This window comes from Sardina pilchardus, chromosome 24 (genome assembly GCF_963854185.1).
Source record: "Sardina pilchardus chromosome 24, fSarPil1.1, whole genome shotgun sequence".
Classification (NCBI taxonomy): domain Eukaryota; kingdom Metazoa; phylum Chordata; class Actinopteri; order Clupeiformes; family Clupeidae; genus Sardina; species Sardina pilchardus.
In genome coordinates this window covers 9,152,918-9,176,507 of record NC_085017.1, presented here as the reverse complement: position 1 = coordinate 9,176,507, position 23,590 = coordinate 9,152,918, and the positions used below count along the sequence as shown (strand labels likewise).

The 23,590-nt window shown below is 43.5% G+C and overlaps 2 protein-coding genes across 4 annotated transcripts; one reads left to right on the top strand and one right to left on the bottom strand.

Annotated features, from left to right (window-relative positions):
• Positions 1-1,386: 1,386 nt before the first annotated feature.
• On the bottom strand, positions 1,387-13,561 carry epn1b (epsin 1b). The gene is made up of 11 exons (XM_062530046.1): positions 13,491-13,561; positions 12,517-12,645; positions 11,076-11,168; positions 10,401-10,559; positions 8,055-8,183; positions 7,714-7,834; positions 6,013-6,179; positions 4,466-5,789; positions 3,816-3,947; positions 3,578-3,616; positions 1,387-3,196 (listed from the first exon to the last, which is right to left on the bottom strand). The coding sequence occupies exons 3-11, from the start codon at positions 11,142-11,144 to the stop codon at positions 2,772-2,774; spliced, it is 2,565 nt and encodes an 854-aa protein (XP_062386030.1). The 5' UTR covers positions 11,145-11,168; positions 12,517-12,645; positions 13,491-13,561; the 3' UTR covers positions 1,387-2,771.
• Positions 13,562-13,912: 351 nt separating this feature from the next.
• Positions 13,913-22,431, top strand: necap1 (NECAP endocytosis associated 1). Of its 3 annotated transcripts, none has more exons than XM_062529385.1 (8): positions 13,913-14,138; positions 15,215-15,315; positions 16,392-16,496; positions 18,458-18,539; positions 18,785-18,893; positions 19,135-19,279; positions 20,427-20,523; positions 21,142-22,431. In XM_062529385.1, exons 1-8 carry the CDS (start codon positions 14,044-14,046, stop codon positions 21,200-21,202), a joined length of 795 nt encoding a protein of 264 aa, XP_062385369.1. In that variant the 5' UTR covers positions 13,913-14,043; the 3' UTR covers positions 21,203-22,431. The 3 variants fall into 3 exon arrangements, with proteins under 3 accessions (XP_062385369.1, XP_062385370.1, XP_062385368.1); XM_062529386.1 differs by having other exon boundaries at positions 18,425-18,539; positions 21,296-22,431; XM_062529384.1 differs by having other exon boundaries at positions 18,425-18,539.
• The last annotated feature ends 1,159 nt before the right edge of the window (positions 22,432-23,590 follow it).

The window sequence follows — 23,590 nt, the reverse complement described above, 5'->3', positions numbered from 1 at the left end:
TCTCACTCACTCACTCATTTCATCACTCTCACTCACTCGCTCACACCCTCAGTCAGTCAGTCAGTCAGTCAGTCATACTCACACTCACACTCACACTCACACTCACTCACTCACTCCACTATCTCTCCAGCCACACATACAAATAAAACATCAAAAATGCTACCACTCACAACAAAACAACGACCACAGGTAATGGAGATTTTTGAGGATACAAGAAACAATTGCGAGCCTTTTTCGAATGAAGGTTCAGGCTGTTCATGTGTAATTAGGATTGGCCTATATGATGACCCATTACCAAGCTTACAGATAAGAACAAGAAATTACTTCTAATTCAATGTATAACATGGCAAAGCAGACAATAGGAGAAAAAAAACATTTCTGATCTACAGAAATGTCTGCTATATTTAGTTTATGAAGAACTCAAGAATAAATGAATGTGAAAAATGTAAATTCACAAAAGCACAAAAAGAAACAAAATGTCAATTCATGACTCAAGTGAAAGTAGGTTGCCAACAGTTTCTCTTCCACTAGTAGACCTTAAGAACATGCATAAGGAGTCTTACAACTTAACATTTCTCTATTTCAACAATATACATTGAGATGCACTCATACATCCTGTATGAGGACCTGTCTTGATTCAGTCATTCATTGTGCACTCATACGCCCTCTGTTGATGACTTTCAGGTACTATTTTTGATGTATTTAGCTGATGCTTTTATCCAGGGTGCCTCTCATTTAGTCTTTTATACATCCTCCCTTCCTTCTTCGGTCCTCGTCCTCACTGATGTACTTGATGGGGTGGCAACAATGGGATAGTCTATCCAGTGTTAGTTATAGATCAGTGGGAACGAGCCTGGAGGATCGAGCATCGAGGATCGAGGAGACGAGTTGAGAGGCACCCATACAGTCCAACTGTAGGGAGAGTCCCCCTGGAGCAACTGAAGGTGGTGAAGTGCCTTGCACAAGGGTACAAGGTGACACTATCCCCTTGACCCACTCTCCGTATACAGTTAAAACTATTCTACACTGTGGTTAGCATGCAAATGTGGAGATATGCTATAGGACAATCACTGGCGTAAACATTGCCGTCTTGTAGGCTAAGGATCATGTTGTTGTGGTAAGCCTAGATCAAGATGATCTAATGAGTGTTATTAAATTTGTATTACATAAACATAGATGAATTTAAACATACACAACATACAATACGTGCAGGCTCACACACACGCACACACACACACACACACACACACACACACACACACACACACACACACACACACACACACACACACACACACACACACACACACACACACACACACACACACACACACACACACACACACACACACACATAATTGACAACTGTCTCCAGTGTGTCACTTGTCCAGTTTATTTCTCAATTGTGCACTTTCACAGGGAAACAACACTGCTTTGACATACCTGGTAAAATAAATATATTATTTTTTTTTTTTAAATATAAAACCAACTCATATTTCTGACTATATGTATACCATCAATAACAATAACAACAGACATCATCACAGACCACCCCTCGGCTGAAAAAGAGAACAGAACTGCACAGAGAATGTCCCCCTCCTCGTTTAATGTATTATCGTTTGTTTGATTGCATCATGTCATTGCTTTTCTTCAGTCTAAAGCCACAGGCACTCCGAACAACCAATATGATGCCCTACTGGTTTGATTGATAAGGAAAACAGCTTTTCAAACTTCCAGATGACACAACAATCCAACAATTTAAATAAATAAACAAAAACAGTAATAAATAAGTCATTACATAAATAAATAAACACATAAATAGCAAACCAGGCTATTGTCCCATCTATCTGTCAGAACTGCCCTCTGACACAATGTGATGCATGATTGGAATGTTCCAGAAGCAAAACAAAACACCAAAACTCTGTTTCCCCTGTGGCTCCTACACACCTGTGCTTATTTGCAACATTCTCTCTAAGCTACAGAATCATCACTTCAATATATCTGTCCATGAAACAGATATTGTACTGTACATAACAAGATAAAAAAAAACATAATTAAGTGATATGATTTCACTCATTTGAAGAGTAGCAAGCCCCATGGTGGTTGGATGACTGATGTGCATTAGTAGGCTAGCTGATGTATGGAGATATTTCCATTATCTGATGGCAGCCACGATCTCTGACCTGACGATGCTTGAGGAAACAAAGTCTTTTCTTTGACTTAAACAGTGGCTTTGTGTAGGTCAGTCTCTGGGGTCGAGTCACATCTGAAGAGACCCTCCCAAAGTTCTTGATTCAACTGAGGAGGCTGAAGGTTTACACTGATGTCAAAGGGAGGAGGGCATTTCACAGACATCCAAACCCCCCCTTCACAATTCACATCCTCCAAGAACGAAAATACAGCACGGGGAGGAGTATAACTAAACAGAAAATACCTACATCATTCTTTCACTCTTCCTTTCTCTCACACACACAGCCGTTCAGTCTATACATTCACTCTACTGAGGGATTCAACAGACATGCATTTCTTTCCTCCAGATGGAGGTAAAGACCACATATGCGCATATTATGCTTCTTATTGATTTTTAAATAGTGTTTTTTTTAATCTCCAAACATCATGTATATCTTACAGTAAGGTATATCACACATACACTGGAGGCTTGTAGGTGCAGTATCAGGGTTGACGGGTGGTGGGGGATAGGTGAGAGGGTAGGTCATAAGATATGGATGACAGGATATGATGTACACAACATTCATAGGACATGGATATCTTCAGATGAGGAAAGGGTTGTTTGTGTTTGCATCAGTTACAAACATGCCAACACCACCACATGGTGGCCGAGGAGGCTGAACAGGCATCCGCATCCCAGTCAGCATTGGGGAACCAGCCATGCCACTGGGAGACCCTCCGTAGGGAACCCCTTGCTGGATGGGTGCCACCATCCCAGCTCCCCAGAGGGGGGACGAGGCATGAAATCCCCCCATGGGGGTAAGGTGGTGACGCGGCACCCCCTGGGGGATGAAAGGGGTATAGCTGGATGCACCTGTGAGCCTGGTGGTGCTTTGGGGATGGAAGGGTCTGGGGGTGACGGGGTTGAAACCAAATGGGATAGGTGCCACAGGGGTGGTTTGGTTGACCCCTTCTTTACTAGGCATGGTTAAGTCCAGGGTCAGCCCATCTAGCCATGCTGAGAGGCCTGGGAAAATGGAGGGAGAGAGGGAACAAATACGAAACAAAAGGGAAGATGGAATGATGGTGATAGATGGGTAAGGAAGAGCATAAAGGAGGGAGTGAGAGAGAAAAAGAGAGCAGGCGAGACAGAGTGAGAGAGAGAGAGAGAGAGAGAGAGAGAGAGATGGGAAGAGCAATGAGGATGACTTCTACACAACTACATCTACCCAGGGAGGGTCACGTGACTTTTTACCTGCTATAAGGTACATCTACTTCAGAGTCAAATACATAGGAAAGGGGTTGGAAAATCACAAGCACTTAGTTTGAAATGAATGGCTGAAGGAGTATACTTCTCCCACATCTCTCGCTCTCTCATTCTCTCCCTCTTCGGTTTACTCTTCCTTACCCTGGGGAGCTTTCGTTTTTGCTCCTTCTGTCAGGTCACCTGCAAAATAAAACATGAGAAAACAAGACTAAATAAAATACAACAAAACACAACTCCTTATTTCTACTCTGGCACATTAATCTTGATTAAGATCTTGTGGACTGAAAAAAAAATACCTCGATCAGAGACTACTCAGGACTATAAGCCAACTATGTGTCAGGAGTGATTTTCTTCTCAAATAATGTGAAAAGCTACAAACCGTTATTAGCACTTTTGGTTGGCGTTCCCCAAGCATCTGTAGAGCCTCCGTCTCCAAAAGGGTCACCACTGGGGCTGGTTGCGGCAGCTGGAGGAGCCCCCCATGGGTCATCTCCACTAGGAGGAGAAGTGGCTGTGGAGATTCAACTGCTTAGCATCTCATAAGGTTAACACTTAGCTCCCATATACCTAGCTGTTAACATATTTTGAGACATGGCATTAAGTTTCTCAAGTCATCTGATTCTAGAGACATACTTTTTGTTAACAAGTAAACATGTCAGGAATAACCACTGCATATGTATAATCCAAATGTTACTTCGCTAAAATATTTCTGATATTATTGGCAAGGAAATGTTGTGTGTCCAAATGTAGCATAGGACTGAAACAGAGCTGTGAAACTAATATTGCTAACATATTGGATACTTAAAGCTTTGAATTACAGTTTTCACCTGAACAGTGTTGTAGATGGAAAGTGTAAGATAAATCAGCAAACTGCACATTTAATACTAACAAAATATCCAAATTGGTGTACTGGAAGAATCTATTAAAATATCAAGCAGTATCATATAATCTAAAATGGTGGCTGGTAAAGTATAATGTTAAACTTGCTAATATGCTTAACTTGCTAATATGTTACTGCAGGCATTTCACCTGGGGCACCCCAAGGGTCACTGTCTGCTTTCTTTTCATCACCGAACCCATCCCCTCCTCCACCCCAGGCGTCTGCCTGGGTCTGTGGGGTATCTGATGGCGCATCCCATGGATCTGACTTGGTTTCAGGCGCCTCTGCTGGTGCGTCCCACGGATCTGGTTTGGTTACTGGTGCTTCTACCGGCGCATCCCAAGGATCTGACTTGGTTTCAGGTACTTCTGCTGGTGCATCCCATGGGTCTGATTTGGTTTTGGGAGGCTCTGCTGGTGCATCCCATGGGTCCACTTTGGGTTCTTGGGACTCCAAGGGTGTATCGAATGGGTCTGGTTTGGGTTCTTGCACCTCTGTTGGGGCACCCCAAAGGTCAGCGCTGGCTGGGGCTGTGTCAGGTGAGGTTTTGGCAGCGGGTGTCTCCCAAGGGTCTGATTTAGCCGGTGGAGATTCCAAGGGTGCATCGAGCGATGCTCCCCATGGGTCGCTGCTGGCCGGTGCAGAATCGTTTGGGACAATGTCTGATCCTCCACCAAAAGGATCACTGGTGGCAGGGGTATCTTTGGATGGGGCATCTACTGTGGTGCCTGAATCACCCCATGGATCATTGCTGACAGGGGCAGAATCTTTTGTGGTGTCACTTGCTCCTCCACCCCAAGGGTCGTTCGCTACAGGTGCTTCTGTGGATGGCACATCTCCTGATGCACCCCATGGGTCGTTGCTTGAAGGGGGAGACTCTTTTGGGGCAATGTCTGACCCACCACCAAAAGGGTCATTTGTTGCAGGAGCGTCCTTTGATGGGGCATCTCCTGCAGCACCCCAGGGGTCATTGCTAGGTGGAGGAGATTCTTTCGGGGCAAAGTCTGATTCCCCACCCCAAGGATCATCGTTTGCTGGAGTATCTTTTGGTGGGGCATCTCCCGAACTACCCCAAGGGTCGTTGGTGGTGGGAGGAGATTTTTTGGGGGCAGTGTCCGATCCCCCGCCCCAAGGATCATTACTTGCTGGAGTGTCCTCAGATGGGGCATCTCCCGAGCCACCCCATGGATCATTGCTAGCTGGCGAAGTCTCCTTTGGTGCACTGTCAGCTCCTCCGCCCCAAGGATCATTAGTTGCAGGAGCCTCTTCAGATGGGGCAGCGTCTGATCCCCCACCCCAGGGATCTTTACTGGCAGCGGCTGGTTCGCTTGCGCCTCCCCAGGGGTCATTCTTAGCTGAACCATCATCCTTTGGAGGTTCAGAGGGGGCACCCCCCCATGGGTCTGAGCCAGAGGGTGGTGCAGCGGTGCCCCCCTGCTCCCACAGGTCTGGTTCCGTATCACCCTCCTTAGCCTGGAGACAAATAGAAAAATGAAAATTGAATAGAAGGTAGATCGAAAGAAAGCAACAAAGAAAGATAGTGTGTGCGGGAGCGGGAGATCACTTTGTAAATATAGGAATCTGCACCAAATGCCAGACATTTTGAGTATCGAGCAGGGTCAGGGTAGATTCATGTATCTAAACCCGATAAGAGGTCCTTTAAATACAAAAAACAAAAGGGACATATATGATGTACCCTTCGCTCATCTGATTTCTTTTTCTCCTCTTCCTTGCGCCTCTCTTCCTTCTTGGCGGCCATCTCGGCCATGAGTTCGGCCACTGAAGGGATGTTATCCAGCTTGGGGAGGCCAGTGTAGGGTGCGATCACTGGCTTTTCTTTCTCCGCTGCTGCTTCCGTCGCAGCTGCAGGTAAAAATTGGACAATGGTTATGGAACCCAAGCAGTTAGGATTAGGAAACAAACATAGGAGTGTACACTGCAACAGCATATTTAATTTAAAAAATCCAACTAAGTGTTATAAATCTCATGTCAAGATCAAAAAATCTAGTTGGTGGGGGGGGGGGGGGGGGGGGCTGTGGCGCAACAGGCTACAGTGCTCGTGCAATAAACAGGTTTGAGTGCCCACGAGGACCCAGGTTCCAGTCCGACCTGCAGCCATTTTTTTCCGATCCAACCCCATCTCTCTCTCTCCAACTTGCTTCCTGTCTCTCTCTACAGTCTATGAATAAAGGTAAAAAGCCCAAAAAATTTACTTAAAAAAACAAATCTAGTTGGTATTGTTTTCAGTATAAATAGACTGACCTAAAATACTAAAAACAATACCAAATAGATCTTTTTTTAATCTTAAAGGGATAGTTTGGATTTTAAGACACGAAGTTGTATGGGTTCCCTGTCAGCAACGTAGTGCATCAGCACTGACTTACCCCCGACAGCGTCCTGTGAGCCGAGATCCAGCCGGTTTTAGATCGTTTTTGATGCTGAAGAAAGTAGTCCGGCAAGTTTCTGGGGTCACGAAAGTAAAGTGTTTTTCTTCTCAAAACCATATGCGTTCAACAGAGTGATATATTTGCACCACAAAAACGTTGTCCAGGAAAAATTCAAACCTCGTTATCACTTACTTATTTTTCGCGATTCCTATCACTGCGCGCTACTGACAGCTGGACAACGTTTTTGTGGTGCAAATATATCACTCTGTTGAACGCATATGGTTTTGAGAAGAAAAACACTTTACTTTCGTGACCCCAGAAACTTGCTGAAGAAAATAGTCCGGCATCAAAAACGATCAAAAACCGGCTGGATCTCGGCTCACAGGACGCTGTCGGGGGTAAGTCAGTGCTGATGCACTACGTTGCTGACAGGGAACCCATACAACTTCGTGTCTTAAAATCCGAACTATCCCTTTAATATAAGATTAATAACACTTGGTTAGATTTTGTTTTTTGTCGTATACAAAGGCTAGCATTTTCGCAGTCATGTAGCAGGATATGGCTCGTCACTGCTGAGCACCTGTGCTTGCCTTTGCTTAACAAACAGAAATTCTGTGTGCATACAAGGTACAACACACACACGTTTACACACATTCTTGTGCGCATGCGTGCATAATGGTGCTGGAGAATGACGGCATGGTGCTGCTCTGGTTACTCTGTTAAATTACTGGTTTGAATGATTGTCTATGTGATTGTTTTTCATGTACAGTACTGTATGTTCCTGTGTATTGACAATTCTAGGACAAATTCCAATCAATTGTGTTGATATGCCAATAAATTGTTGAACTTGAACAAAGATAGCCCTTTTATATTCATGTAATAGGATATGGCTTTTCGCTGGTAAGTACTTGTGATTGGCTATACAAGTTTAACAAACAAACTGGATGTAAGAACAAAGACTAGTATTTGTACAGTCATGTAGCAGGACACGAATAGTTGCCATTAAGTACCTGTGGTTGCCTTTTGTAGCTTGTCTTTGTGTTTCATGGCCATATCACGCTCTTCCTTGAGCTTCTCTGGATCCTCAATCAACACCAGCACAATCTTTGCTTTCTCTCTGATGGTAGCGCCCTGTGAAAAGAACAGTGGACGTCACCATATCAACCATGATTTCACAATGTGTGTGTATTCGTCAACAGTATGTGTGCAGTGTGTTTTGTAAACATGGTGTAATTCTCTGTGCACGTGAATGTGTGTGTGTGTAAGAGAGAGAGTGAGTGAATGAGTGAATGAGTGAGTACTATGGAATTAGTGGTAGGATTCAGGTCATATTGTGTCAAATCTCCCACACCTGGTCTTTGCCGTCTTTGTCTACGGCGCGGAACTCGGTAAGAGCCTTGACCACGTGGACGTTCTCCAGGCTGGCAGTGACCACTCCATCTGCGCCCGTCTTCAGCAGATACTCCAGCAATACAACAGACTGGCAGTGTGGAGGAGAAAGGGAACGGAGACACAAGTAAACCCTTCGATCACATGGCAGAAGGCAAAAGCACACACACTTGCCAAGTTTTTTTTTTGTCTCCTGCGTCCTATAACCAAAGCTACAGTACAGCGCAATTCTTGAAATAAAGGAAGAAAGCCGTGTTGATCAAATAAAAACAACTAAAGCACATTTTAGCTATAGGCATCATTATTTGGACAGTATGTGTGTGTGTGTGTGTGTGTGTGTTAATGTGCATACAGTGCCCACCGAGATGGTTGATATTTGAGCCACTGGAGCTGGTGGACCCAGGGGCGAATTCAGGCAGCTCTTCAGTCATGAATAATTTAAAGCCACATCAACATACTAAGGGCCCTGCCATGACCCATGCTTAGCAAACCCATATGGAGAGAGACCGTTTACAAAAGATATGACAACAATGGCAGTTACTGTTTACTGATGTCAGGGCAACAGCGCCCGGCTGTATTAAGTCCATAGTCCTCTATGGTAACATAACGGGCAGACGGATTATGCTCTTCACCAGCTGTAGCTACGCGTAGAGATGAGGACTTTTACTTTTAATGAGAGCAGGTTTTCTTTCCAAAATGCAATACATTCAACACAAAAAAGGGAGGCTGGGTTGTTCTGTTTCCATAGTAACAAAGCTTTCTCCTTTCTTCCTCTGTCCTCTTTCTTGTTGTCGTCCTCTCATTTCATTCCACTTTTCCATTAGGCCTACCTGGTTCTGGGGCTGAAAGATTTTGAGGAAATATATCTATCTTTTCTAACAAATACTAGTAAAAGTAGACCACTACTAGTAGACTGATGTAGTATTAATTGCTACTAATTTATTGCTAATTGGTCCATCTGCATTGTTGCTTAAATGTTGTTCTTTATTTTATTTTTAAGTCACTTTGGATAAAAGCATCTGCTAAATGGATACATGTAAATGTAAACATAGATATTGTGATTGCAAATTGATTTGCAATATAATTTTTGAAAGTCAAGATTCAGTTCGATATTCACAACTTAACACATTTAGAAATGAGTCTGCTGCTACATTCATTGTTCTGGTGTCTATGGGTTTTTTTTAAAAAAATGTTGATACATAGTCATGGTGTTGCTACAGAGAGTAGCAAAATACTTGCAAATAATGACAGTCTTGAGCCTTGGCCTTGGTTATCGTATTCACTTAAACTGCGATTTTGAATCCATTAATCTTTCTGCCATGCCTGGTTCCACAGCTGTCCTTGAGCTAGTTCCCCCCACCGTTCCCCGAGCACCAGAGACCAAATTCCACGTAGGCTACGCAAGTATATTTGGCTGAGAAGCCTGATTTTTACTGATTTAACATTATGGGCAAGACAATGAAGCGCAAACATTGCGGAGTCAGCTCAATGCTCCCATATGCCACACCATAGCTGTATTTGCTTGTCTGTGTCAGAAAAATCGTTTGGCTTTGCCTAGTCAGCCACACACTCCGACTCCACACTTCCCTCAATTCTCCTCTCTGTATCTACTCAAATCGATTCAATCAAATTTGATCTAAAGTGCCAGTAAGAATTCAAATATTTTCAAGGTGCAAACTCCAGTAATTTCTTTGCTTATTTCTCACTTTTGTGGTCACATTTTTCTCTACGGAGCTCCCCCTACAGTTTTGGCGTACATACAGTATTTCACAGCCGTCTCTGTCAATTCACTGACTCTGCCATGATGAACCTCTAAAAAATGAAGCCATTTTATAGCTAGCTGGCACGGCTAGCCGGTGCATGAGGGGTGCGTGTGTATGTCCAGAGAATTTTAAGCATTTTATGGACACAGTAGAGTAGGGGGACCAGGGAAACCTGCCATTCTCGCCACAACAGGTCATTTTTTTCTTTCTGTATATATTTTTGGCTTTTTTGCCTTTATGATGATAGGATAGTGAAGAGGTAGACAGGAAACAAGTGGGAGAGAGAGATGGGGTGGGATCGGGATATGACTGCAGGTCGGATTTGGGACCCGGGTTCGATTCCCGCTCCGTGGTCCTTTCGGGATCCCACCCAACTCTCTCTCCCACTCACTTCCTGTCTGTATCTCTACTGTCCTATCCAATTAAAAGGCATAACCCCCCCCCCCCCCCCAAAAAACCCCCTCGTTGTCAGTGTGTCTCTTTTCTGCACCGCACCTCTCCTCTCCTCTCCTCTCCTCTCCTCTCTCTCCACTGAGCTCACCTACCTTGTACACGTGCCTCCAGTTCTTGGCGACATCGTTGAGGCGCTTGAACAGCATGCTTGTGATCTCATTGCAGGCCACCACGTTGTACGTCAGGTCTGAGATGTCGGACAACTGGGAGCTGGAGGGACCCCAGGGGTCGTTGGAGGTGGCCTCTCGGACCTGGCAACAGCAGGAAGGAAGAGGGAGATGTGTCGAGTCATCCTCTGAAGTGCTGACACCAGACGCAGGATTGGCCACGCTATTCTATGCGCTGTGCTTTGCTTACGAATGTGAATCTAACAAAGCATTTTGCTCATTCTTGACAACTGGCTAATAGGATGCCTCTCACTTCTCCCCCCAAACAGTGCTGAACCTACTCACAATCCTATTCTACATTCTCAGCTTGCCTAATACAAACTTTGATATGCAGCATTTCCCACAATTGACTCAATTGCAATTGTCCAGCTCAGGGAGTACTGCACAGTAATCCATGTTTTGGCAAAGCTGACTCCCATTAGTGCTGCATTTGATCAAGTCAAACAGATGTGTGTATAAGAAAGTGTGTCTTACAGTAGGTGGTAAGTATGTCAGGTGAGCACTAATCTTATTTGAAGCATTACTGCCGTTTATAAAAAATATATACAGTAAATTTTGTTCATGGTGACAGGTACGAATAGTGTAAATATTGGGTCTGACCTTGACTTCGGCCTCAGAGAAGTTCTGGACCAGGTTCTTCAGTGTTCTACGCAACATTGAGTGTGTCATGGTGACAGATAAATTGGCGTACCGCTGTGGGTCAATCAGACAAATACAGAAGATGAAACAAAACAAAAAGTACAGCGATCCACACATGCACAATAAAACACAAATGTACAAACAGATATTACATAACATTTAAAATAGCATTACATGCCACACTTCAATCAGAACAAATTGGTGTTAAACAAAGCTCTATGAAAAAAGATATCGAGGTAACAATAACATTCAAGTGAAAGAAATGTCAGTTCTACAAAATAAACTTGTCCACTCAATTAACTAATAGTTAGTGTGGACAATTAACTGCTGCAAACAAATCTGTTCTGAGAAAATGACAACAAATTGCGGAAAACCAACAAAGAAAACTTTGTCTTCTAAACATCTCCTGGCGAAAGCTAAACAGAAACAGCATCATCCTTACAAAGGAACAGTAAAATGTTTGCTATGTTGTTGTATACAAAATGTTAATATTGACAGTCTAAAACAGTGAGGGCCTTGTGTCCCTATAGAACAGCAAAAGAGGCATTTCATTTACCAGTAATCTTTACGTCCTACCAGTCACAATGCTAATAATGCATTTGGCACCACAATTGCTAAACCTACAGGACAAGCCATTAAAACACCATTTAACCAACATCAAACGTGGTTTGGTCTATTGATCACTTTGCTGCAATATCTCTTCAGTGTTGATCATACTTCCTCCCTTTTACAATATATGCAACTAATCTTTTCTCCTTATTTTAATAAATAATCATGGTCATGGGTTCAAGACCCAAGGTGCACCAATGCTGACATCTGTGGGTAATGGTATCCTTTAATGATTACATGTAAGTGTATTTTCTAGATAGATTGTACATAGAAATATATAATTGACACCAGTGATCCAGGTATCCTGGAGCACATCTGGTAGAGCAGGTGCTTGAGTGATGCTTTGTCAACAACATCGACATCAGGTGTTTGGTAGCCAGGGAGCAGAAACACAGGCATGCACATGTAGCCTACAATACAGTAAATCACTCTGAATTACAGCATCTACTGCACCAAACGTAAAGCGCAGCCTTAAGGGATAAACACCCTTGTGTAAATTAACTGAAGTGTGTGTGCAGCTGTGAGGGTCTTATTCACTTTCCCACAATAAAAACACATAAACTCTGGGCACTACACTTCCTCTTAAGACCACAAGAGTGTTGCAACATAACTCATGTTTTGTTTCAAATGATTTGCACAAGGGTCTCGGATTGGGCTCTCTTAAACACTCCTCAGTAATAACCCCTGGCTCAGGCCGACAACCATGTTATGAATAGCCAAGTCCTTTGCATTTGCGTTTGGGTGTGAGGCATCATGGTGAGCAGGATGTAGCAACTCTCTTGGCTCTGCTCACCTGATTGCAAAGGGTTGGTGGAGGGCACTCTGGCGCTCTCTATGCTCCGGGCTCACTGGCTGCTCGTAAACAGTCCCGCCGGGGCAGCAGCATTAGGTCCGACAGCCAGAGGGCCGGAGAGAAATTATCCTACGAAAGCAAAACATCTATATTTTACACCTGGACAGACAGAGACACGGGTCAAAGAGCTACAGCCTCTACACATCTCTTCTCAAGGAGAAAGCTCATCTCAAATCGTACATAGCGGATGTCATAATAAAGCGGTTGTCAAATTAAGATAAATTGAGACATCGATGCAAGCGGTAGGCTACGTGGTAGGACAGGAAGAGGGAAATACGCTTAAATTAATACTGAGCACAGAACAGACACCCGTCTGCAAGTCACAAAGGATTAGCCGAATTGTTGCAATGAAACATTGTGGCTTTGACATCCAACCAGCAGCAGGGGGTGTACAGTTTGTAGCAGTTGTGACCAGGAGGATGACAATTCCATGAAACGGAAACAATATGACATTTCATCCCATGGGCCCGTGGATTGTTTGAAGCCGACAGACAGTATGCTAGTACCAAGTGGATAGCCTACACTGTTAGGCTACCTAGGCTATGACAACCTTCCACATTGGAGCAGGTGCAAAGCCATTTAGCTGCAAATCCATTCCAACTGCACTATGTGCACTACGTATGAGCGAAATAACCTACTAGTTCCCTGTACGCATGGACAAATATGCTCTGATGCACAGGTATACAACACGAAAGGAGAAAATCGTGATCTGAAAGGAAAGGCTCGCTGCATCAGCGGAGCCTTCTTCGGAGATAGTAACATGACACCTCCTGCTCCTGCAGTTCTAGGCGGATGTGGGAGCTGTTCCATATATCAGTGCTGAAAGGACCATTGCGCACCATCATAAGCAAAGCTGCATCTCACTGTAATGAAAATGAACAGTATTTTCCCGTATGAGTAATAAACATACCAACCTTGGGTGATGGGGAAGGGAAGGAAGCAGCGTCTTCTAGGCAACTACGGAAATTTCCGCTTCCGTTTTGCGTCCACCTGTCTAAAGATAGCTGCTCACAATCTTAAATCCCTCCCCTTCTTAGAATATTCACGTAGTGGGCGTGAATACACATGTTAAACATTACTGTACATCAATAATTGTTTTAAAAATATAATAAACTTGTTTGACGTGGTTGCTTCGGCTTGTATATCTGTAACATTTTCAAGTTGACATTTGTTTACAATGGGGATTTATTTACGCTACATCCAGCCGATTTACTGTAATTCTTCATCCGTATCCACTGACAAACATTCAAGGGATTTCAATGAGCTCAAAGCCCAATGCCAGGCGTAGCCTATCCAAGTGCTTTACCATCGGTGGATGCGCGTTTGGCCCGCAGCTTATCTCTCCCTGCATCCAAACTCAAGGACCGCATCACGCCATTGACATTTGGTCGCGACGCAAGCGATCCACCCGCTAAACCTAGCTGGGAATTCAGATAAATGTCACGCGTCGACTGCGCTTAATTCAAGATGGCGACAGAAGCGGAATACGAGTCAATTTTGATCGTGAAACCAGATGTCAACGTTTATCGCATTCCGCCGCGGGCTTCCAACCGCGGACATCGGTAGGTTAAATGATATAGATTAAATAGCCTTCGCGCTTTGCAATACTGTGAAATGAACGCGTTTGAAAACACTGTTCCTATATTCATCTCTGTGTCGTGCTACGAATAGCCTACTACTGTTTATGTCGGCGCATCTCCTTGATGAGTACTGTTTCTGTCTATCTCTGTTTGAAACTACCATTCACTGATTCAACTGCCAGTTTACGTTAGGCTATGTGTGGACGTTACACCATTGTGCTGTTGTCTTAACGTGCTGTTAACCCTGTACAATTCAATCAATGAAAGAATATCTCACGGCCTGTTAGTGAACAAATTGAGTTAAGGGAGTAGTGTGTCCGTTGGTTACTGATGCGCCCCTATTTATCAACATTTGGAGAGCACTGCGTAAAGTAAAGCTTGGGGCGGAAAACGTGAAGAATTCGGAGAGAATAATAGGCTAAACCATGAGGGGGAGAGTGACCCTCTCCAAATCAGTATTCCATGTCGAAAACCCCTCGGGATGCCTCATGAAATTAATTCCATTAACCACGTTGTTTCTGTTTTGGTGGCCTAGATGTGTGTGTGTGTGTGTGTGTATGTGTGTGTGTGTGTGTGTGTGTGTGTGTGTGTGTGTGTGTGTGTGTGTGTGATAGTAACACACACACACACACACACACACACACACACACACACATGTCCCACATAAAAAGAATGGCTTTTGGTTGAAGATCGAGCATCATGTTGTACAGACTAGTAAGGTCCATGAATGGTGATATAGCATGCTCAAGATGTAGCATGAGCCTTGGTTGGGGTATATACAGGCCTACATAATTTCCCAAAGCTGTTATCTCTTGAGAGGAATATGTAAAGTTAAAGCTTACTATACTCGAAAGAATGAGCATACTGCTCTTGTTTAGTTTTAACAGTGTGTGCCAGTGTGCATCACATTTCAGCAGCTATAGATGAATGTAAAGCACTTCATTACCCTTTAAAACAGTGAATGAGTGTCAGTAGGAAAGAGCCTGTGCCAGGAGGTGCTCTCTCGATGCCCTCTGATGCCCCTGCCCCCTCTGCCCGACCTCTGTGCCCCTCCACAGGGCAGCGGACTGGAAGCTGGACGCCCCCGACTGGAGCGGGCGCTTGAGGATCACGGCCAAAGGGAAAGTGGCATTCATCAAGCTGGAAGACAAAGTCTCAGGTATGTATGCTACTAACACACACACACACACACACACACACACACACACTAAGCCACACACACATCCACTCCAGCTAGTCTTAGGTATTCATGCTACTAACACACACACACACACACACACACACACACACACACACACACACACACACACTAAGCCACACACACATCCACTCCAGCTAGTCTTAGGTATTCATGCTACTAACACATACACACACACACACACACACACAGACATAAACACAAACACACACAAAGGCTCAGGAATGTATGCTACTAACACATACACACACACACACACACACACACACACACACACACACAAACACAAGGTATGTATGCTACTAATGGATACACACCACAACTTGCATTTATATGGAGCTTTTCATGGCACCCAAAGCACTTCACAGTGAAGGATTAGCCTTGTTAAACACCACCAAAGTGTAGCACCCACCTGGGTGATGCACGGCAGCCATTATGCACCAGAACCCTCACCACACACCAGCTCGAGGTGGAGAGTGTGAGGGAATACACACACACACACACACACACACACACACACACACACACACACACACACACACACACACACACACACACAGACACACACAATCATCCTATGCTGCTGTTATACCAACTGAGAGTAGCGTACAGTACTTATGATGCATATCTGTACAATAGGAAATGGCTAATGGTAGATATGCATCAGATATTCTCTCTCTGTCATGTGCATCAGATATTCTCTCTCTCTTTCTCTAACTGCAACATGCATCAGATTCTCTCTCTTTTTCTCTTTCCCTCTCTTTCTCTAACTGTGATGTGCATCAGATATTCCCTTTCTCTCTCTAACTGTGATATGCATCAGTTATTCTCTCTCTTTCTCTCTCTTTCTCTAATTGTAATGTATCAGATATTCTCTCGCTCTCCCTCCCTTTCTCTCTCTCTCTCTCTCTCTCTGTCTGACTGTGGTCAGCAGATGAAGAGTGACTGAATCGGTCAGGTCAGATGCGCTACGTAGCTGTTTTCTGGAGTGACCATCTGTGTGCTTCCCTTCTTTTTACTTCTCCTGTTCTCTTCAGGTGAGCTTTTTGCACAGGCACCAATCAACGAGTATCCAGGCATCGCCTTGGAAACCGTCAGTGACTCAAGCCGCTACTTTGTGCTGAGAATACAAGATGATAATGGTGTGTACCCCTCCTACTTCCTACTTCTCTTGGCTGCAATGAGACCTTGAAGTTTGGTGACGTGTCACATTCAAGCTGCTGCTACTTTCTCTCTCTCTCTCTCTCTCCTTTCTCTCTCTGTCTCTGTCTCTGTCTCTCTTTCTTTCTCTCTCTCTCCTTTCTCTCTGTCTCTCTTTTGCTCTCTTCCTCTCTCTCCCTCTCTCTCTCTCTACATCTCTCTCATGATCTTGTCAGTACCATTCATTACTTGTCATGTAGATGAAACTCCTACATTCACATGTAGAAGTTGATTATGCTAGTAGCCCACTTTGGACCACTCTCTATTAATCTATTATCTATATCTTGATTATTTTATTGATTAATAATCAAGTAGTTGTTTAATATAAAATGCCAGAAAATTGTGAAATTATGTTGAGTGTTACTCAAAAAATATTAAACACATACATCAACTTGGGCACACAGAGGAGATATGGCTTTATAAATAAGATTTAAATCTGTGACCTGCTCATGACAATGCCAAAACATATATAAAGTCCAAGAATATGTCCTCAGATGCCTTGTTTAGTCCACAAGCCAAATATATTTACTTTTTCTATCATGGAGGAGCAAGTTAGGCAGAAGTTTAAGGTAATAAATTAAGCATTTTGAAGTAAACAATTGACACAAACTGATTAATGATTGCCAAATTAGTTGATAATTAATTCAATAATCAATTAAATTCAACCAATGGATTAAAGTCAACTATTGGATTATTCGATTAATTGTTGCAGCCCTGCTTCAGAACAGCATACCAACTTTACCACAGATGTTGATAACAGTCGAGTTTCAAAAGGTTGTTTGTTTACATGCTCTTGACATGAATAGCTTAGTTTATGAGTAGTTTATTTTATGAGTAGTTTATAGTATGTTTTATGCATCCAGTGCTCCCATTTCACTTTCATTGTGCTTGTCAAATGCGTATAAATGATGAGTGGAATGTGTAGGATGGTGCCACTAATGAACTATTGACTTGATTTGAACCCTTATGGTATTGTAATTGTATTTGAATGATGCTTTTAAATGAAAGGTCATTTGTTGAGCGGAATCTCTCCACACTTGAGTGGGGTTAGGTGGGCTCTTCTCTGGATTCATTGTAGGTCATTTTATACAGTCAAGTGGATTATACCAAATGTTTTTCAGCAATGGTTGAAATAGTGATGTGGAGTATTATTATATGTGATAAGATGATCAAGTTGCAAGGTAGAGACAAAGATCCTTCATTACTGACAAGATAGAGCAACATAATGTATTTCTATCGAAGCAAAATTCAAACAATTCCTGTCTGCTTAAAGAGGCGTGTCGCAAAGTCGTCATAGTGGGATATCGATCTCTGTCAGATTGGCAAGCAGTTAAGTTCGAATGTAACTAGGTCTGCTTAAAGGGGGATTTCGCCCCCCTCCCCTTTGTGAAAACAGAACGCGGAAATGTTCAAACGTTTGCGCCTCTCGCTTCGTTTAATCTCTGGTAGAGATAATCATAGAATATAGTTCTAAATCTATGGAAGCAACATTCTTTGTTCTCATGTTCTGAACCAGTATTCCAGGGTAGAGGGATCTGAGTGGTCCACCTGGGATGTGGAGCACATTGATTTAGGATAGTCAGAGCTGCTATTAAAAGCCCGCACTGAAGAACAAACTAACTTTGCTCTGTTTTGGCATTGTCATGAGCAGGTCACAGATTTAAATCTTATTTATAAAGCCATATCTCCTCTGTGTGCCCATGTTGATGTATGTGTTTAATATTTTTTGAGTATTTGCGGGCATTTCTCACACACATGCAGGTGTGCTGCTGGTCTGACATTTTTATGTGACTTCATCCCATTTAGATGCATTAAAGTCCATTCACATGCTCTGTCTTTGTGCTTTGTTTTGACTGGTGACACGTAAAAGCCCGGACTGACGACGTGTCGCCATCTGTTCCAGGTCGCAGTGCGTTCATCGGGGTTGGCTTTGGGGACCGGGGAGACGCGTTTGACTTCAACGTGGCTCTGCAGGACCATTTCAAGTGAGTGTTGGTCAAACTAGGCGTTGCGTGTGGGCTCAATACTTGATGCAATGATGCAAATTCAACATTTTGTCCTAAAGGAAACATGTGTAATGACGATATTGTCTTTGCCGTGTGTGTGTGTGTGTGTGTGTGTGTGTGTGTGTGTGTGTGTGTGTGTGTGTGTGTGTGTGTGTGTGTGTGTGTGTGTGTGTGTGTGTGTGTGTGTGTGTGTGTGTGTGTGTGTGTGTGTGTGTGTGTACTAGGTGGGTGAAGACGGAGGATGAGATCAGTAAAAATGCTCATACCGCAGACACGGGACCCAAACTTGACCTGGGTTTCAAAGAGGGACAAACCATCACTCTCAATATCGGGGTAAACCAAAGCATATAATGTGTGGCTCTACATATGCCCTACGTATGGCAGATGTAGGTCTCGCTTTTAGCGAATAGCTATAGCGTTTCACTAACGATGTATGTCACATGACCCATTATGTAATCAATTCTGGCTTAGTCTTATTTGATTTAAACTGTACTTTTGTTTACATGCATGACCAGTGTTGTTGTAATCATTTGTTTTTAAGGACGTTGTGTCTATATTTTCTGTCTTTTTTTAGCAAGGTAAGAAAAGGGATAAGCCCCGCCCTCAGAGTGCAGGAGGCTTTGGACTCCTCCCACCACCTCCAGGAGGAAAGATAGCCCCGCCCCCATCCTCTTCCTCCAATGACAATGCACCACCATCCACAGGAGGATCACCAACCGGTAACACACCCAGTCCTAATGAGCTAGCTTATTTTATCTTACATTTACCTTGAATTGACCTTCAGAGTCATTAGAATGGTTATATTGCTTTTTCTGGGGTGGAAGGTGGCCGACTTGCTTCCTCATAGGGTGCCTCTCAACATCTCTGCTCGATCCTCCATCCTCGATCCTCCATCCTCGATCCTCCATCCTCCACTGATCTATAACTTACACTGGAAAGACTATCCCATTGTTGCCTCCCCATCATTCTTTATCTAGATCAGTGAGAATGAGGATCGAAGAAGGAAGGGAGGGTGTATAAAAGACCAAATTAGAGGCACCCCTAGTTTCTGTGAGTGGAAAACTTGCAACTTTGAGCCTTGCCACTTTAGGCCGGTGGGAAAGTCTTGAGGTCTCGTGATGTAACTAATCGCTTTACTGCACTACACACATGTATGGCAGGCACCGGCTAGAACAGCGATGGACTTTCTCAGACATGCGTCTTGGCAGAGCTAGCAAAAAGAAGCAGAAATTGAGTAATATATATAAAGCTTTATTGCAGACACAGGTCCATATCATGCACATACATAATAAATACTAGTATAATAATAATAATAATACTCTGAATATATATTTTGAAGCTATAGGGGGAGCTCTGCAGAGAAACCTGTGAGCAAAAAGTGAGAAAACGGTTAAGAAATTGCCAAAACTACATGGAGGGCTTTAAGCCTTTAAGGGAATGCATCAACTATTTGGTAAATTAGCTTATTAGCTATAGGCTAAATGGTGTAACCCACTTCCACTGAATCATGGGGAGCGTACTGTTCCCCACTCTCTATGGGACCGGGGAACATAGGTCCTACTGGATGTTCCCCGCTTTTCCTAAATAAATATGTCTGTATTGCGACCGGGGAACATAGGACCCTTTTGGGGGGAAACGGGGCACATAGGACCCGGGGCACGTATGGATGACCCCCGAATCATGCTAAGGATAACTGTGTCAAACTGGGTTATTGCACATACAGAGAAAAGAGGGTTAAATCTCTTTATCTAACTCTGGGGTTGACGGCAATGTTGTCAAAGTTGTCATGTTCCTTAAACAGCTCATGCGAGTCTGTCCTCCAAGCAGTCCGAGGTTGTTCCCGTCATCGTTTCCTCCCTTTTTCAGATTGTTTGCTGGACCTGGATAGCAGTAATTCGAACACGGTGGCCCAGTCCAATCCCAGCTCTTCTGATCTTTGGGGCGACTTCTCCACCCCGGCGACGTAAGCAGCCCTCTATCACATGTGTGTGTGTCACTCACTCACTGAGAGCATGGATATTCTATAGATGCTTCATTTTCAAATATATGTTCAATATGAGATACATACAAACATGTGCAATGCTTCACTTGAACAGTCAGACCAGAGACTTCTGCTAAGATCATTTGTTTTTCAGTATTTCAGTATGTAAAATTGTTGTTGAACTTACCATACTGAACATCACCTTAACCAAATCGAAGCCCAAACCTTATCCGTAACTATAAATTGTAGTTAACAGAGTGTCGATAGATAGTTTGTTGATAGTCTGAACATCTGTAGATAGTCTGTGGGCTGACCAAGTAAAGTGTGAGACATGTCCTATGCTTTCTCTTGTCTGACTACCTCTATATTCTCTTTCTTTCTCTCACTATTGGTCACTCTCCCTCTCTCTGTGTCTGACAACCCCCTGTCACCTTTATCACACTTATCTCCCTCTGTTCTCCCTCTCTCTCTTTCCCCCATCTCTTTCCCTCTCTCTCTCCCTCGCCTCACTGCCCCCTATCTCTCTCTCTCTCTCTCTCTCTCTCTCTCTCTCTTTCTCGCCTCACTGGCCCCCCCCCCTCTCTCTCTCTCTCTCTACAGCGCTGTCCCTCAGTCAGCTCCAGAACCCCAGGGCTCCTCCACTAGCTGGGTCCAGTTCTAAGTCCTGTCGTCTCTGTCCCCCCCCCCCTCCCCCCCCCCCCCCGCATCCATCGATCCCAAGTTGCTCCAACCTCATCTGTTTATCTCAACTCAGCTCGACTGATTGAATTTCATCTGTTGAGAAGCCCACAGAAGACCCTTACCCACAACCTTCCGCCTCCCATGACCATCCGATCCACCCTGGGAATCCTCAACCCTTTACAGAAGACCCTCAAACCTTCAGCAGTAAGAGTAAAAGTAGTCTGACCGTTGTCAATTTCCTTCCTAGCCAGGTCTCTATGCTATGCCATTTCCTCCACAGCAGGAGCTTAACCCCTATATTTACTGTATTTAAGAGTTACCTCTGAGAAAGAGATAATTAAATAATAATATATAGTGTAATCTTATCGATTGTCTGTTAAAAGGGCAGGGGCATCATATGTCCATATATGTATATGTTGACCAAACAAACATGTGTTGTGAAACAAGATGGAAGAGCTCAAAGCACAAGTGTACATGGTACTTTGTTGCTCATTTAGATTTCATGTTTTCTGTGACCATTTCTTGAGAAAAAAAAAAAGATTTTATGTGAGAGTGACCTCTAGTGGTTGGAAGTGTTGACTCATCATTATTCCTTCAAGTGTTTCCACTGTGATGTCACAACTACTGTAGACATTTAGTGGGTTTCTTTCGAATAAAATATCATTGTCCAGTTTCTATGTAAGAGCAAGAGAAAACACAGGGTGGCAGCTGGACATTTACACACATGGAGGATATTGTGAATATAGATAGAATATAACCAATGTAACGATGCTGCTATCCTGTGATTTCTTTGGAGGTCTCTATAAGGTGTCTATTGGGAATATACACGTGTGCACCAGATAAGATGTTAGTGGTTTAACCGTGGAATGAGACAGGCTAATATCAGTGCAATATCATGGATGTTTGTTTACATTTTCGTGTTTTTGAGTGTGTACAGTGTGCAATGTAAGCAATCTCTCAGAAACGTGCAGGCCACTCACAGACACACGATCAAACTAGGGTTCTGCAGTTACATCTCAAATTATAAGAGGATTCAAGATGCAAAATGTTGGGGAAGGCAGGTTGTGTCTTTTGGGTGTTTGTGTCCATCAACCATAGAGTGGAAGAAGTGGTCTCCGCAACGAGTCTCTTCTGCACTCGTGCTGTCCAGTTCATCTACGGCTGACGCCATATACTCATGGAAAATAAAGACTCATATGTGAAACCCTGCATTGGCATTGTCCTCAAGTGTCTCTCTCTCCCTCTCTGTTCTGAAAGGAATTGTCCTGTTTGAATGCAATGGATTTGGTACTTACCTGTCTTGAGATAGGTCTTGTGGATTTTATACAAACTCAGTTTCAAAGAGGAAAGAGGGGAGTCTGCACTCTTTGATACGTTATACTGCAGGTGCACCTATTTCACAGAGTACAACTTAAGAGCAAAAAGGAAAAAAAAAACACTTGCTTACTCCACAGATCAGTGGATGTTTTGGTTGGTCAAACCTTCATCAGCCTCATACATGGACAGGCTATTATAAGGGATGAACTTGCTGTTTAGACCAACATGAAGGCTTTTTAGAGAGTTGGAAAACACCACATTTGAGTGACTAAGTTATTTAAATATATTTTCTTTTTACTTTACACTTTGAAAGAGTGAAGGTCCTGTCACTGTGAACTACTCGGAAGATTTTCCCAGATGGTGTAAAGTGGATCCAGAGAATGTCTAAATGGGCTCTGGTGGAACCAAAAAGCTCTGTTGCATTTACCATTCCGGACCAGCAGAGGGCAATCTGACAGAACAGTTTATTGCTGCACAAAGACCACAACGCTGTGGTAGCTGCAGTGTTGTAACTATTTATACGTGACAGAGGCCAAGTGCTGGAAGGAGCAACATTATTCTAACCCCGTGAACTACTCCTGTGGTAAGGTGACCGATCAAGGCCTTATTATCCTCCCTTGTAAACCTGGCTTCCTAATACAGATTGATGAGAAGATTCATCATCACAGAAAGAAACAAGCTATAAATAATTAGGCTGAAACATGAAATTAGATAAATTAGTAAAGTTAACTTACCTATTTATTTATTTACTTATTTATGTAGGCCTATCGATCTTTCTATCTATTCAGGACCAGGGTGAGAGGGAGATTAAGAACTACTGTGTTAAAGCAAATGAAGCGTTTCAAATGCATGTGGGATGGGTTCCATTATGTTCGCGGCTGGCCTGAGCGCAGCGGCTTTCTGGGGGAGAGCCCAGGAGAGCCTGCTGGGAGTGGTCCACAAGATTGGGTCAGACGGGGCCTTGTTCAGCAAGAGACAAAGCCTCACACTGCTGACATCATTAACCGCTGAGGTTGTCTTTGACCGTCGCCCTAATTATAGCCTAACTTTC

Bases quoted from the DNA above. Each gene is read 5' to 3' on its own strand.
- necap1 (XM_062529384.1), top strand. From the start codon at position 14,044: ATGGCGACAGAAGCGGAATACGAGTCAATTTTGATCGTGAAACCAGAT. The intron at 14,139-15,214 runs GTAGGTTAAATG...GCCCCTCCACAG, and splicing joins GCTTCCAACCGCGGACATCG to GGCAGCGGACTGGAAGCTGG. The intron at 15,316-16,391 runs GTATGTATGCTA...TGTTCTCTTCAG, and splicing joins GCTGGAAGACAAAGTCTCAG to GTGAGCTTTTTGCACAGGCA.
- epn1b (XM_062530046.1), bottom strand. From the start codon at position 11,144: ATGACACACTCAATGTTGCGTAGAACACTGAAGAACCTGGTCCAGAAC. The intron at 10,560-11,075 runs GTCAGACCCAAT...TGCTGTTGCCAG, and splicing joins TCTCTGAGGCCGAAGTCAAG to GTCCGAGAGGCCACCTCCAA. The intron at 5,790-6,012 runs GTACATCATATA...ATTTGTCTCCAG, and splicing joins AGAAATCAGATGAGCGAAGG to GCTAAGGAGGGTGATACGGA.